Source organism: Hippoglossus stenolepis, chromosome 13, assembly GCF_022539355.2.
Source record: "Hippoglossus stenolepis isolate QCI-W04-F060 chromosome 13, HSTE1.2, whole genome shotgun sequence".
Taxonomy (NCBI): Eukaryota; Metazoa; Chordata; class Actinopteri; order Pleuronectiformes; family Pleuronectidae; genus Hippoglossus; species Hippoglossus stenolepis.
In genome coordinates this window covers 1457680-1472736 of record NC_061495.1, presented here as the reverse complement: position 1 = coordinate 1472736, position 15057 = coordinate 1457680, and the positions used below count along the sequence as shown (strand labels likewise).

General features: G+C 45.9%; 1 protein-coding gene across 3 annotated transcripts in view; it reads right to left on the bottom strand.

Annotated features, from left to right (window-relative positions):
* Positions 1–7004: 7004 nt before the first annotated feature.
* kdm6a (lysine (K)-specific demethylase 6A) overlaps positions 7005–15057 on the bottom strand; it is a 32668-nt gene continuing 24615 nt past the window's right edge. For all 3 annotated transcript variants that reach the window (XM_035174722.2, XM_047342508.1, XM_047342509.1), the window contains 15 exons: positions 14732–14839; positions 14283–14651; positions 13288–14177; positions 11861–11990; positions 11650–11755; positions 10918–11123; positions 10743–10795; positions 10581–10655; positions 10349–10497; positions 10155–10269; positions 9887–10074; positions 9219–9360; positions 8995–9121; positions 8744–8914; positions 7005–8020 (listed from right to left, as the gene is read on the bottom strand). In XM_035174722.2, coding sequence (XP_035030613.2) covers positions 7994–8020; positions 8744–8914; positions 8995–9121; positions 9219–9360; positions 9887–10074; positions 10155–10269; positions 10349–10497; positions 10581–10655; positions 10743–10795; positions 10918–11123; positions 11650–11755; positions 11861–11990; positions 13288–14177; positions 14283–14651; positions 14732–14839 — 2856 coding nt within the window. In that variant the 3' untranslated portion in view covers positions 7005–7993. The remainder of the gene's footprint in view (positions 8021–8743; positions 8915–8994; positions 9122–9218; positions 9361–9886; positions 10075–10154; positions 10270–10348; positions 10498–10580; positions 10656–10742; positions 10796–10917; positions 11124–11649; positions 11756–11860; positions 11991–13287; positions 14178–14282; positions 14652–14731; positions 14840–15057) is intronic.

Sequence of the window (15057 nt, the reverse complement as noted above, 5' to 3'; positions counted from 1 at the left end):
CAGGAGATGGACACGTCCACTCGTCTCGTCTCACGTCTCCTCTGGGAAACTGGGCCGTTCCCCGACTACTCGAGTGTGAAGCGCACGTGTACTTCCTCCAGTGGAAAGTTTACCTTGTGACCGAGGTGTGCTGCCGTGCTGATTATGCAAACATCCCGCAGGAGCCTCTACACACACACACACACACACACACACACACACACACACATATGCATGCATTCACCCCACTCATACGTGACGTCATGTGCAGCAGGTGCCTGCGTGGGGATACAGTGTGTGTGTGTGTGTGTGTTGTGTGTGTGTGTTTGTGTGTGTGTGTGTGTGTGTGTGCACGCCTTTGGGTTGTTTGCCGTGTTTACACATAACAGTGCGATCGTTAGTGTGAGTGTATCACGCATCAGGGGAACTGGGAAACGGCGAGCGCTAAGAGGAGCTGGTGATGTCACTCAGTCATAACCAAGGAAAGTGTTGTGCAATACCTGCGTCACTCTGCACCGGGACAGCAGCAGGTCGAAGCCGGCCGCCGGCTGGTCCACCTCTAAACAACATCTGTCACCCGGAGGCTGCGGTCAGCACCGAGCTGCTGGTTAGTCAAGGCCCGGCGGCCGAGAGGAGCTGGAAAGCACCGAGCGCTCCAGATAACCCGATGACTGTTGGAGCCACTTGAGATGACCGAATACTGTGGTATGTTTGGAGAGGGAAGTAACACAAGCCCAGATTCAGCCGGTCTTCCTGTAGCACACTCACACGTGCACACACACACACACACGTGCACACACACACACACACGTGCACACACACTCACACAGAAAGATCAGATCACAGTGTAAATGATCACATGTTCATTTTTCTTCGATGGATCTTCGGCCAATCAGAGCTCAGACGTCTTGCACAGGTGAAATGAAGTGATTATTGTTCTGTCTTTAAAAAGAGCTGATCCCTGATCTGCCCCCGCTGCCCAGGATCGGGGGAACACGACTTTACCACCTTAAATAAACACGACATCCAATTCACCTGATTCTTCTCGCTGCCTCTTGGAAGCAGAAGAAGAACAGAGAGTAAAGACTCAAGAGCAAGTTCTGATTCATCCTCTTCACTCAAGACCAAGTGAAGTTCAGGCTCTGAAACGAACTGAAGTCAAAACTCTGAAGGTCATTTCTGTGCAGAGCAAACTGAACCTGTGTCTCAGGAGTCGCATCCTTCAGAGGCTTCATCTGAAGACTGTTCCACTTTGAGGGCTCCTTCACAGCCTCCTTCCCCCCCGAAGTGACGAAGGTGGACGACCTTTCCCAGGATGAGTTGATGGTTCAAGAAACGAGAGTCTGATGCTTGAGTGTCACACGTCACCTCAAACTAAACAGCTCTGACGATGAAATGAGTCAAATGTTTAAATGAAGTTTTCTTCTTCGTTTCGTTGCTCTGACGTTTTCAGTGAATCTGACTCTTCAGTCTCCTCCACGTTGTTTCTTGTCAATCTTTCCTCTGATGTGTTTTTGAACCAGTTTCCATCTGTCACACTTTCATCAGATGTCTGATGATTGACGAGTCACTGACACTCGAGCTCGACACAGGAAATAAAGACTTGGATCGTTGCTCAGAGAGTCAGAGTCTGAGACGTCTGCTCAGACTCTAACTGAGAACATGAGGATCGATAAGAGAGTTCAGGGACAGAAGAAGAGTCGACAGTATTTGTGGACACTGCCCCCATGTGGATCCCAGCAGCAGAGGAGGGTCCTCACTGAAACAAGTGTGAAATCTAAAAGATGTGGTGAATAAAGCAAATCTCACATTTCTTCATGGTCACGATGAATTAAACTGAGTCAAACTGCTGAGGAAACAAATCTGCTTTATATAAGTTTGACATTTCTTTAAATTACAATTTCAGTTTGTTGAGAAGATTCTTTACCAATTATATTAAGATTAGGATGAAAACATGGTGTGATAACGGTTATGATATAGTTTGGTGTGGTATATGTTGTGGTGTATGTTGTGGTTTGGTGTATGTTGTGTCCCACTGTGTTTCGGTGCGTCACAGTAACACAGGTCTTCTTGTTTGAGAACACTCACCGGAGGAGAACGAGCTGTTAAATCCTTTTCCTCTGCACATTTCTAACGTGTGATTCAGCTCTGAGCTCCACACACCCACTGATTCACCCTCATGTTCAGAAGGTTGATCCTTCAGCACAGGAACATAGACGCAGCATGAAGAAGAGGAGGAGGAAACATCCCTGATCTTCATCGTGTCCCGTCCCATGAACATGTTTGACATCAGGTCTCTGGTGATGAAGCTCTGGAGGAGACAGGACATCAGTGGGTTAATGTCACAGAGACGTCAGATGAAGTCTCTGCCAGTCGGCTTCATGTTCCAACTGGAACCACCTCAGATGATCAGGTTGATCCTCGTTAACGTTTCACTTTATTTCACACGTTGACACATGAAGCTGCAGCTCCACTCGTCTGAATCTCACAAGCAACAGTTTGAGACACAAGCAGAAAGAGAAGAGGAGTCACATTGAGTCTGGATGAGGAGATGATGGAGGAGATCACGTTAGATGCTGGACTGTGATGCTGTTACACAGATCGTGATGAAGATCACCACTTCATCATCTTCATCAAGTTCAAATGTCTGTTTGTGTATCTGGAGAATTATTGTGTGTTCATTAAAATACAGTTGAGAACAAACTGTTTAATGTTTGTGTGAAATGATCCGACGCTGAACCTGTGGCTGAGTTTCACTAATCACACACACACTCTCTCTCACACACACACACACACACACACACACACACACACACACTCACTCACACAACCAGATCACGAGACGCTGGTAGGTTTAACTGGATGCTTCCTGTGACTCACGGCTCTGGACCCTCGGACTCATCCTGCAGGAATCCAGGGGACTTTCACCACGTGGAGAACTTGTTGCTGTTGGAACGAGGAACACGGAGCAATGTTTGTGTCACAGACGTTTGTGAATGAAACACACACACACACACACACACACACACACACACACACACACACACACACACACACACACACATGCTCACACACACACAGACACGCACACGCACACACCCACATCTATTATATCCCTACAATTCACATAATGTTTTACTCAGTAGCTGCTGCAGGTTAAGATTTTATAATGAAAGTATATGATATTAGATATTTAATCATTTTATTTATCATACTTATTTATACATCAGTCTCTTTACTGTTTGCTCTTTGCACCAGCAACTTGTGTTTAATTATATTTTATTGAAGAACTTTATTTTATACTTCTTGTGTTTGTTTTTATAGTTTTACTATATAGTTTTTTATTGTTAATAATATTCTTCAGTGCAGTTTGAGATGACAATGAAAATAAAGTTTTAAATCTCTAATCACAAGACGTTTTATTGTCAATACAATATCAAAAAAAGTGACACTAATTATTAAATATGATGATGTATTTGACTTATTAACATTTGTGATGTGACTGAGTCAAATTAAGTCAATTTTTAAACTCTAGTTTATAATTGAATTTCAATTATAAACTATAAACTCTCTTTTCTAGTTGATAAAAGTTGTGACATGACATGATAATAAATATATAGGAGCATTAAATATTTAATTCAAACTAAATGAGCTGAAAGTGTAACTCTGCCTCGTTCACATTAAATAAATTAACAAACACTACACAGAAATAAATAAAAAGAAATACATGTTTCTAAGAGGAATATATATATTTATATATTTATATATATATATAATTAGAGTTTCAGACGTCCTGTCAGATACCTTCTGTTTTAACGCTGCTTTCAGAAACTTTCCCCTAAAAACCAACACTTCCATAAATCACTATGATTTCCTCTGAAAGCACTTGATCGGGGGGGTTTCTCTACGTCCACTTCCTGTGCTAAAATACTCGCATGTGTTTTCTCTGTCAACTCCAGAGTGAGTCACTGAGTTAAGAGTAAAAACAAATATGAACGGAATAAATATGAGCTGAGTCACAAGTGACTAAGACATGAGGAACACACCTTCGGCTTTGATGTGTGCGTGTGCGTGCGTGCATGCGTGTGTGTGTGTGTGTGTGTGTGTGTGTGTGTGTGTGTGTGTTACAAATACAAGTTAGCTTCCATCTCTCTCATAACTACAGTGACATCTGCTGGCTCCTGGTTAAACTGGTTCTTGTGAATGAGAATCCAGTTTTCAGACGTGAACTGAAGTCAGGACATGTTCCTGAAATGTTCTGCAGGTTCTGTACGTGAGAACGTGAACGTCCGAGTCAGCAGCTCCAGATGTTTTCTGGAACTTTTCCTGTAAAATGTGTGTAACGTGTCCGAGTGAGTCCATGTGAGGAAACAGCAGGACAATGTGTGGAAGCTCCAGTGAGCGAGTGGACGTGTTGATGAGGTTTCTAACACGTGACGGACGTGAAACTGGAAGAACACAAATGTCCAGACTCTATGTGAAGAGTTTTCTGAACATTAGAGCAATTAAACCTCTTCTCTCGTTAAAATGATCAACCTGAATATGTATGACAGTAAAATAAATGGTGATGGATGAAAACAGGTCCTGGAGTCCAGCTGTGTTTCTCTGTCTCTCATGTAGAAACGTTCCTCTTGGTATTTTCTGAAATGTCACCTCCTCCCTGTTGTCACTGTAGAAGGTTCAGTCAGAGGTAACCATGGAAACCTGTCGGCTCCGTTGAAACCCTGAACATTTAAAAGCATCATGAACAAACGTGTGTCAGACATGTTCAGACTGAGGCGGTGTCTCACACGCAGCCTCCTGTGGTTGTGATGAGGGAATAAACTGAGTGAGTTCAGGAGCTGGAGCAGAGGAACGACCCCACGCTCAGGACTCAGACCGAGCTCAGGGAACCATCACTCGGAGGAAAGAGATCGAAGTGAAGGGAAACGTTGTTGAATGATTCTGAAATAAAGAACAGAAAGATGTTTCAATCAGGTTATTGTTCACGCAGCTCACAGCCAGTGAATCTAACTCCGTCCTCTGCTGTTCAGGTGAGAGGAGGCTCAGCAGCGTCACTCCTCACGTCTCCAGGTTTTTAATTTGTGTTTCTATGTGACACAGATGTTTCCTTCAGTGAATCACAGCTGGACACCAGGGCCTGTTTTAAACTGGGGCTTTTTGCAAACTGCATTTTTCAATTTCATTCTATGGTTGTTTGGAAAAGTGTTGTTGAAGCATTTAATGAAACATTCTGCTCATCTTCAGCTTGATAAGTTATAATTAGTGTTATTAAGAGAAAACATCTCTGTCCTTTGCTGCAGCTCCTCTGTTCAGCCTCTGTCTCAAACACCTGGTTTGAGCTCCTGTCTCTTTAAGAGAAAACACCGAACATATTCCAGAACAGTGACGATCAAGATGTGACGCAACCAGAAGAAAAACACGTTCATGAGCTGAATAGTTGTGTGTCTGTGTGTGTGTGTGTGTGTGTGCGTGTGTGCGAGCAGTTTAAAGACGGACAAACACTGATGTTCTAGATCTTATCTTGAAAACACTGGAGAAGAAGCACGTGCACGATGGGTGGACGTGCTTCCTCTAAACTAATCTGATGAAATCTCTTAATTATTAAATGAGTCAGTTTCATCCTTTCACTGCCGGAGGAAGGAAGCGTCGCCTGTTCCTCTTTCACAAACCGACAAACGGTCACACTTCCTCTTCTCGTCTCCAGGGAACCGAAGCTTCACCAGGTCGTTTGAATCTTGTGCAGCAGCATCAGGAAACCGAGCCTCGCGGTTTAATGACCTCACAGGAGGGTCGGACCTGGAGCTGATCACAGACACAAACATCACATCAGTGTTTGATTCCTCACAGCTGCTCCGGTCTAGATGTTAGTTTTTCATTCAGATGAAAACAGTTCCCCCGCGGAGTGATGCATCATGGGGATGTTTAATGAGGCGTTGTGTGTTTGTGGTGCTGAAGGGATCAGACCGCAGCCGACAGCCGTGGACTTCACACGGCGTGAGATCAGGACACGGAACAACAGGCAGCTCTGAGTGATGTGCACGAAAAACCAGGGGGCACGGAGAAGATGAGAAATCCGGATGTTTCCCTTTGAACCGAACACGACCAGCGAACGAGAAACTGAGCTGCTGCAGTTCTGCTGTCGACCCACTTGGCAGCGTCAGAACTTCCCCTGCTGCAAATGAGACGACCAACTGAGAAGGACAGACGGGAAGTTTCCAGCTCGGCTGTGAGGGAGGAGAGATGCAGATTCTTCTTCTCTGTGTAACGATGTAACTCGCATTGCACGAGTGGTTTGAAGTAAATGATCTGATTCGTCCTCTGGGGAACATGAACGTCAGTCAAACGAACAACCGGTGGCAGATGAGGACGTGGGCGGATCAGGATTTAGACAAAGTTGTGCTTTGTGTTTCTTGTGACATTGTAATAATGATCTTCTTTTGAATAAATATAGATGACACCCTGAAGATTTAACCGTTTGTCTCAGTGTCGTTGGCTCGTGTGCACATTAAACTGTAGTTTCTGTAATTAAGTCTAATTATGAAGTTATTACTGCGTCTCATTTACCTTAAATAACAAATTATAAATGTTACTTAATTTTAAAAAATAAGACGCATTCTTTCAAAATGATTCGTACATTTTCTCTAGTTGCAAAGAGCCAAAACAAATTCAGAGGTTTGGAAGTCGTGGAGTTTGTGTCACTCAGAACTCAAACCTGCATCAAGGCCCAAAGGTCGAGCTGCATTAAAATTCACACACTGATAAATATCAACTGATCCATGAATGATTCTCTGAGATCAGAGCAAATGGAAATAAACACAAGGTTAAAGAACGTGAACAAATAAAACCTCCTGGGATCAGTGATGAAGTTTAACTGGTTTTCTTTAGTTAATGTTCCACGATTCTAAGTTTTGTGTGAATCCAGTCAGGAGATATTTCATATTCCTGCTGACAAACAAACCAACAGAAGGTGAAAGAACAAGTGAGAAGAATCCTCCTGAAGAAGTGGAGTCGAGCTGCAGATGTAAATAAAGACAGTTTTTGTTTATTGACGCATAAAACATCCTTCAAACAATAAACCCATTCGAGGTTAAAGTCTCTGTACAACGCTTACTAAGCAGTTTATTTATATAGAAAACGTATGAGGGGCCGAGTTTAAAATCACACAGCTCCTTCAAATTTAATGGCAGGTACTCTGGAAAAAAAAATTACAGCATTCCATCAACAAATATTCTCAAGCAATAAATATGCATTTTATAAATAGTGTAAATTTACATCAAAATAAAAAACACAACTGAAAGTTCACTCTTTTTGTCTGTGTGCAACCCTTTGTATCTGTGACTTGGCTGTTTGTCTCCGTGTGGTTTCCTGTCGCACCCGGACGTCGCCGAGCACTCAGCGAAATGAAGTTTAACTGATTCCAAACGAAAAGGAAAGTGGGTGAAATGTTGTAAAGAAATGTGTCACTCAACTTTTCACATTACAAAACAGTTGTTAAATGTTTTCCTGACTGAGGAGGTGTCGGACAGAAACACCCGCTATGCTAATGACTCGTCTGATGGGGGGGGGGGGCCAAGCTCTGGTGTCACACCCACAAACAGAATCACAAAAAATGGAAAAAGAAAATGATCAAGTCAGTAGTCTTTGTGTTGAAACTTAATATGTACAAAACTTTATTTCATCATTTTTCCTCTGGGATGTGTGTGTGTGTGTGTGTGTGTGTGTGTGTGAGTGAGTGTGTGTGTTTGTGTGCGTGTGATTTCTAATGAAGTCCAGCAGTAGAACAGTCTGGTCAAGACGACAGAAGGAGCTGCCGTCCCCCTCCAGGCCACCGGGGGGAGGCACACCCCTCTGGGCAGGTTGCATAGACACACAGCTTTCACGCAGCTGCCTTATGGGATCGCTACAGAGCGCAGTTGGAGGACTGCCGGCTTAACTTCCTGAATATCAGAGACAAAGAAACGTTTCCGGAGAAGGTTCCGGTAAAAGTCCGATGTGGTTCGTCCTCTTAGCATCAAGAGGAAGAAGGGAGGGGGCTCGCCTGCGGAGAGAAGAACAAACGGAGCTCGTGAAACGTTCACATCCTTCAGGTTTAAAACACACACTGTAAATAAAGATGGACAACACGTCTCCCATCGTCCAGAAACATTGTGGACACGACTGCTGCCATCTTGAGCCAATCACGTCATCAGGAGTCAGAGTTGAGTCATAATGTCGAGGTCCTGTCGATACACAAGCTCGACCAATCACGAGTCAGGCTCAGCTGCCAACCTGATCTTATATCTGATTAAAACCAGACTCATCAGAAACATGAACACTTCATCTTGAACTACCTGAAATCACAGAAACCACTAATGTGCAGTTTGATTTCTTTAGTTTGGTCCAGGTCCCGTCTGCTGACACGGACGATCAGGCTGCAATCTATTACTTTCATTAATCAAATGATATTTTCTTGATTAGATTTGTTTTCCACAAAGATCTCAACACGTCTCCTCTCATGTCTGTTCACAAATCAAAGATTCACTTTGTCCTCAGGAGCAAAGAAACCGGATCAATTATCAAAAACAGTTGGCAGTGAATTTAGCTGTCGATTACTGATTGGTTAATTGTTGCCGCCCTAATGGAGGAGGTGGGATTTATGACCTATGCTGCAGACGGCCACCAGGAGGCGACGGAGAAGCTTCACCATCATGTCGTCCATCTTTATTCAGTCTTTGATTCAAACCGAGTCCTGGGATCTGACTCACGTGTGTCGGATACTTACGAGTGTGAACTGGTCGTAAACCTGCATGAGGTCATCGTTCTTGTACTGCTCCAGCACCACAAAGTTGTCCAGGTTAGTGCTCCCCCTGCGGGCGCAGTCCTGGCAGTGCACCACGTACGTCTTCCTGCTGTTGCTCTCGCTGGTGACGAACAGGAGGTCGAACACCTCCACCTGAGCACAGGAGAGACAGAGGAGTGAGGAACAGGAAGCCGAGCGGCAGCAGAGAGGAAGTGAGAAGGTTCGGCTGGTACCTCGCAGATGCTGCAGTAGTGCGCCGGCTCGTTCTGCGTCCTCCCGTGCCAAACCAGTTCCTTCCCAGCAGCCAATAGCAGTTCCCGCTGCATCTGACACTGCTTCAGAGTCCGTAACAAACAATACCTGACGCGCAGAAACACAGAACACGGGTGAGTTCACAGAAACACACAAAACCAACACAGGAGTCCCAGTGGAGGTTTGGAGGAGGTGGGATTCTCACTTGATCATCTCAAAGAGCCGGTGGTCGGACACTTTGATGTTCCGGGCCATGTTCCAGGAGAGGTGGATCATGGGAACGATGGACTTGACGCTCTGCAGCTTGTTCCACTCGTAACGCTCCACGGCCAGTTTGTACTGATGAGCTGAGGAAACACGGAGAAACTCGTTTAGGGTTTGTGTTGACGAGGCCGACGGACTCTTCACTGCTTGTAAGAAGGTTTAAGTGACGGAGCGACACTGAAGCAGATCACAGCAGTTTGTCATTGACAATAATATTATGAGAATGAAAAGAAGAATGAAGAAGAGGTTTACTGGAGATTGAAATTAAAGCCAAATGTTTAAACTATCAAATGTTAAAAAGTTGAGTGAACTCTAAGAAAACCCTCAAGTTTTAGAGTTATAATTTAGCCTCTAAAGTCTCCATGATAACACAGGTCACAGAAACATTGGCCTCATGTTTTAAAGCTACTTTCCGTATTCATCTCAGTATATTAATCCCAATATGAAACATAACAGCAAAATGAGTGATTAGAGCAGTTGAGACCAAACTTTCTGACAGTTTTAAAGACCAAACTGGTGAAATCTTTTAAAAAAGGGTTAGGGTTAGAGATCCATGGGTTTTCTTTATCTCAGAACATCCTTCAGGTCTAACTCGGCTCCTGTCCTCACCTGTGAGGGGCCCGACGTTCCAGGCGATGTTGTTGCACCAGCCGATGGCCTGAACCCAGTGGACGGTGCCGGTGTTGAGCCACACCAGGTCTCCTGGACGCTGGATGAAGCGATAGACGGGCACGTTGGTCTCATACAGGTCCTCCAGGTTCGGCCACCAAGAACCCATCAGGAAGTTGATGTTGTTCCTGTAAAGAGGAGACGAAGGATTCAGCATCACATCCCAAGTTCAGCTGAGAAACTTACTGGAAAGTTACTGGTGACGTACTTTTCACAGAAGTCGTTGATGACGCCCCAGTAGGGTTCGGGCACAGCGAACCACTCACAGTCACCAGGACCGATGTTGATGTTGACCGAGCAGAAGTTGTTGTTCTCTTGATGACCTGCAAAGACGAGATTTTACTAACCGAGTAAGAAAAGGCGACAGCAGTGGTTGTGTGCTCGTGTGTGTGTTTGTGTTACCTGGCGTCCGGCTCCCTGGCACCTTCATGTAGAGCTGCACGGTGTTCATGCCCAGGATGGTGTGACCCACGTGGCTGAGCAGGTTACCGGCCGACACCACCCGGGAAAACGCTGGAAGCTTCGCCAGCTCCTGAAGCTGCTGTTTCCACCTGTGACGGTTTACGTGTTAGTTACGTTCAAAAACAACATTTAGACGTGCGATGGTTCATTCTGCATCTGATACTTCACTCACTTCTTTTCATCCGAGAGGTCGATGTTGGTGCCAAACTTGAGGTGTTTGAACTGACCTTTCCGCCGCCGCATCGCACTGAGTCATGAGAGAATGATGAAGTTAGTGCGAGAAAAAAAAACTGAAATCTGGAAAAAATGAATCTAATGACAAAAGAGATGTTACCTGTCTGAGGAACCTGCCTCTGCTTCAATCTCCTTCTTCTTCTCGTTCTCCTCCTGTCACAAAAATCACAAAATTGTTGAAAGTGTTAAGCTGGAAGTAAATTTATTCATCGATCACAGAAGTTTTAATAGAACTCCAGTTGCACTTGAGTGTCTGTGAATCCGTCTGTACTGACCCGGAGAGACTCCTGGAAAGACGAGGCCTGGTACTGGGCGTATTTGATGATGGTGGTGTGCGAGCGGCTGCTCTCGCAGCGCCACATCTTCCTGCTGCCGCTGGGGTCCCAGTTCTCATCGTTGGGCTGAGCTAACTGGGTCCGCACCTCCACCAGATGGTCGGGGTTGGCCTCCACCAACGTCTTGGTGGAGAACAGGCCCAAGTCTGCAAGTGAGGGACGGAGAGACATTTACTACCCAAAACAATTATTTTCAACTGTTTTTGCATGATCTATTTTCATAGGAGAACACCCCCCCACTGTCATCGTCACAGCGACGTTAGAGGAAGCAGGTTGTGGCTGTTTTTTCTTATTATGAAATAAAACTTCCTACAAAGTAAAAGCAACAAGTCTCTCAGATTAAACTCTCACATTATGATGAGCAGATGTTCTCTGAACAGCAAACACGTGCAGTAACGTTTCCCACTTGCAGGTGGTGCTGTTGTCATACATGTCAAACTCATCCACAGAACACACACACACATATACATACAAGCACACACACTCTCATGAACACACAATCACAGACACACCCACAGAGCCACGTGAGGAGAGTAACATCCAGTTCCTGCTGCTGCCGTGTCAGAAAGAACTCAATAACTAAATAATAACTAAATAAAAACAAGAACAATAAAAGTGAAGTGGTTGTGAAGCACTTCAGCGAAGTGGAGTGGGTGTTCCTCCGCCTCTTACCCAGTTTGAGAGCGCCGGCCAGGCCTCTGATGACGGTGACTGGGTTCGAGGGGTTGGTGCAGAACTGATGGAGCGGCGGGAAGAAGGCGTCCCGCTTGTTTTCGAGCTGCAGGTCAGAGAGGAGACACAGGATTGGTCAGGGAATGAGGACCGACTCCAGACTTAGAGGGAGAATCGACTCTCTCCTCCTCCCACACTTTGCTGTACGTACATATATACTGGGCGTCGGAGGGTTGAGTTTGTCCTTTGGCAGCGGAGGAGATGGCGGGCGAGGGGGACGCGGCGGGGGACACTTGTCCAGGAGGACGCTGTTCGTCGACAGGCCGTTCTTCCCCAGGTACCTGCAGCATGAGGTGAAACCAGGTCAAATCAGACAAACAGCTCCACGTGCACAAGACCTGTTATGGATCAACTTTTACTTTACTTCAGAAGCACTTTGAGACAAACGTCAGTCGCAGCCGAACCTTTAGAGCGAATCAAAGGCTTTGAGATATAATCAGAGCTTCAGCAACGTATCCGTCCACTTACAAAGCTTCGTTCAGAGCTTCTGCAGATTCATTAAGTTCAACTCGAGACGTCTTTAGGCCACAGACAGACAAACTTAGAACTTGTTTCACAGTCAAACAACCACAGAATGAAAAAGATCAATGAAAACCAGAAGTCACTATACGCAACAACAATTCCTGATATCATCCTCAATAAAATAATTTACCCAGACAAGCAGGAGAATGATGAATAAATGTATCAATGGACGAAAGCAAAACAAAAGACCTAATTATGCAGAAAGCCACATACAGATTTTATTAAATATTATAAGTTTACTAGCCAGTTTTGGTCTAAAAAATAGAATAAGAGTAAAATAATGCCTTCAATAGCAGAAAAAGAAAGTCCATATAATACCTTTAAGACATTTGAAGTAAACCATCGTTGCTTTTTAAGACTTTTAACAGCTGGAGAATGAAACACGTCTTGTTCTGAGTTCATGTGAAGAATCGACATCGTTCAAACCAGAACAGATTCTTTGCTCCAACTGAAAACTTCAACTTGCACCACTTGAAAAAAACTAAGTGATCTGCTTTCATTGTGGTTCATGATTTACAAGCAAACAATGTGAAGACTTTAAATTGACTTGAGTGGTCACAGATTTCTACAGCTCTGTTTCAAATTCATCATGTGACTCGACTGCTCGTAATCATCTTCTGAAAAATATGATGTGAAAGTAAAGTCAGACTCAAAATCCAAGAAATCCAAACACAGCCAAAGATCAAATGAATCACCGGCTGAGACAAAGAACGGTATTTATGTATTTATCACAACAAGATGAGGATGAATCCTCCAGCCTCAGCACAGTCACTCACAGCTGAACTAAAGAACCAACACATTACTCACTTCTACACATTACTCACTTCTACACATTACTCACTTCTACACATTACTCACATCTGAATGTTTGTGCTGCTTCGTAACGAGCAGTCTGAACACATCCATTCACACTCGATACCTCAGCTTCTGATTGGTTCATTGTTTGCTGTAATCTGTTTATATCACAACCACAGCGAGTACACACTACTTTGAGTTGATTTTAAACAAAAAAAAAACAGCATTCACCACCTCACATGTATTCATTCACCCCCTCACCTGCAGGCTTTGAGGACTTCACTGGAGCTGGGGTAGATGGAGAACGAGGACCAGGGTGCCAGACCAGCAGGGGTGCTGTGTTTATGAGCTCCTCCAGGAGGCTCCACCTTCACGGGGCTCTGGGAGTCCTCCAGCCCCGTCCCATTGAGCGTGGGCCCCTGGCTGTTGGTGGCGGACGGGCTGTTAAGGCAGGAGAGGCTGTTGGTGGCGTGAGGGTCTGCAGAGCGGGGAGAGGGTGTAGCAGTGGCCGACGGTGGCGAGGATGCCGCTGAAAGCTCCGATGTCTTCTTGGCGGCACCGTGGAGACCCGGGTGGACGTTGTTGATTTTCTCTGAGGAAGGCCCTCCGTGGTTACTGTAGTTATTGTTGTCGTCATTACTGGTAGTATTGGCTTTTCCCTTTAGCAAGGCTGAGAGCTGAGGATTGTCTGAACTGAGCACGCCGGGGGCAGGAGAGCCAGGCTGAGACGGGCCGGTGGAGCTGTCCGTCACCCGCGGCTGGACGTGATTAGTCAATCCCTGCGCGGGGGTTGTGCTGGGACTAAGAGGTGTCCCTGCAGAATGCCTGACGGCGGCCTCCGGACCTGATGGCACAGTAGCAGCGGAGGTGCTGCTGCCGTTGCTGCCCCCTGAAGGCGTGGTGTCTTTGGTGTGGACCCCTGAGGTAGTAGCGGAGTGGGGAGGCGAGGAAAAGTGGTTGGGTGTGGTCTGGGGGGAGGTGGGGGACAACGAGGAGGCTGAGGAGGAGGCAGTGCAGAGCCCAGAGGAATGTCCAACCTGATTCAGAATGCCAGAGGAAGAGAACGAGGTCTGAGGGGAGGAGGAGGAGGAAGAGAAAGGGGGTTCTCCATTGGGACCCGCCGAATGTGAACCTGGACCTTTTTGAAGCCCCTGGACAGAGAGGACGACACAAGACATTATTCATAGTTTGTTTCAATACATTTCCATTAAAAAGAAGAAAGATATAGACACATCAGCATAAGAACCACGTGGTACCTGAGTGGTAGTGTTGCGCTGCTGGCTCCTCCATGTCTCGTCTGCGTGACTGGGACTACTGGTAGTGCTGCTGGTGCTGGGGTGACTGGCGGCTGTGCAGTTGTGAGGTAGAGAGTTCTGCTGCGGGTAAGGCACGTTTCCGTTGCTCGCGCCGCCACCTCCAAGTCCCAGGGTGTGATTTCTGTCCAGGTGTCCCAGCGGCCCCACCGACGGACTTGAAGAGCAGGATCCGTTGGCTGTGGCCGGGGGGGCTGTGTGGTTGAGAGGGGAGGCGCGGGGGAGGTCTGCGTGGTGGTGAGAGGGATCGGCCGACGGGCCGTTGGGGAGGCTGGGCCGCGGCTGGCCACCCGCCGCCGCCTGCTGCCTCGCCTGAGAGAGAGAAGAGGACAGATTCAGATCAAACTCTGCTTTCACTGTGGTTCTGTGGCGTCGGGGGGGCGAGTGCTCACCTGCTGCTGATGTTGCTGCATGAGAGTGAACTGGTGCTCCAGCTGTTCCAGCATCTGCACCTGGGGGGGCTTGAGGTTCGCTCGGTTGGTCCGCAGGTGATCCAGGAGCTGCAGGTTTCACAGGAGCGTGGTTACATACAAACCATGATCCTGGTTCTCATCAAAGGCTGAAAGGAGCTAGTCTGTTGTATTTTCATTTTTATCTTTCAATTTGTATTACTGGCATTGTGGTTAAAGTTAAATAAAAAAGTTAATTTTAAAAGTTAAATTCTAACTTAGCAATGGGTAAGTGTTGTGTAAGGCAAAACCAAAACATGGAGGAAAAT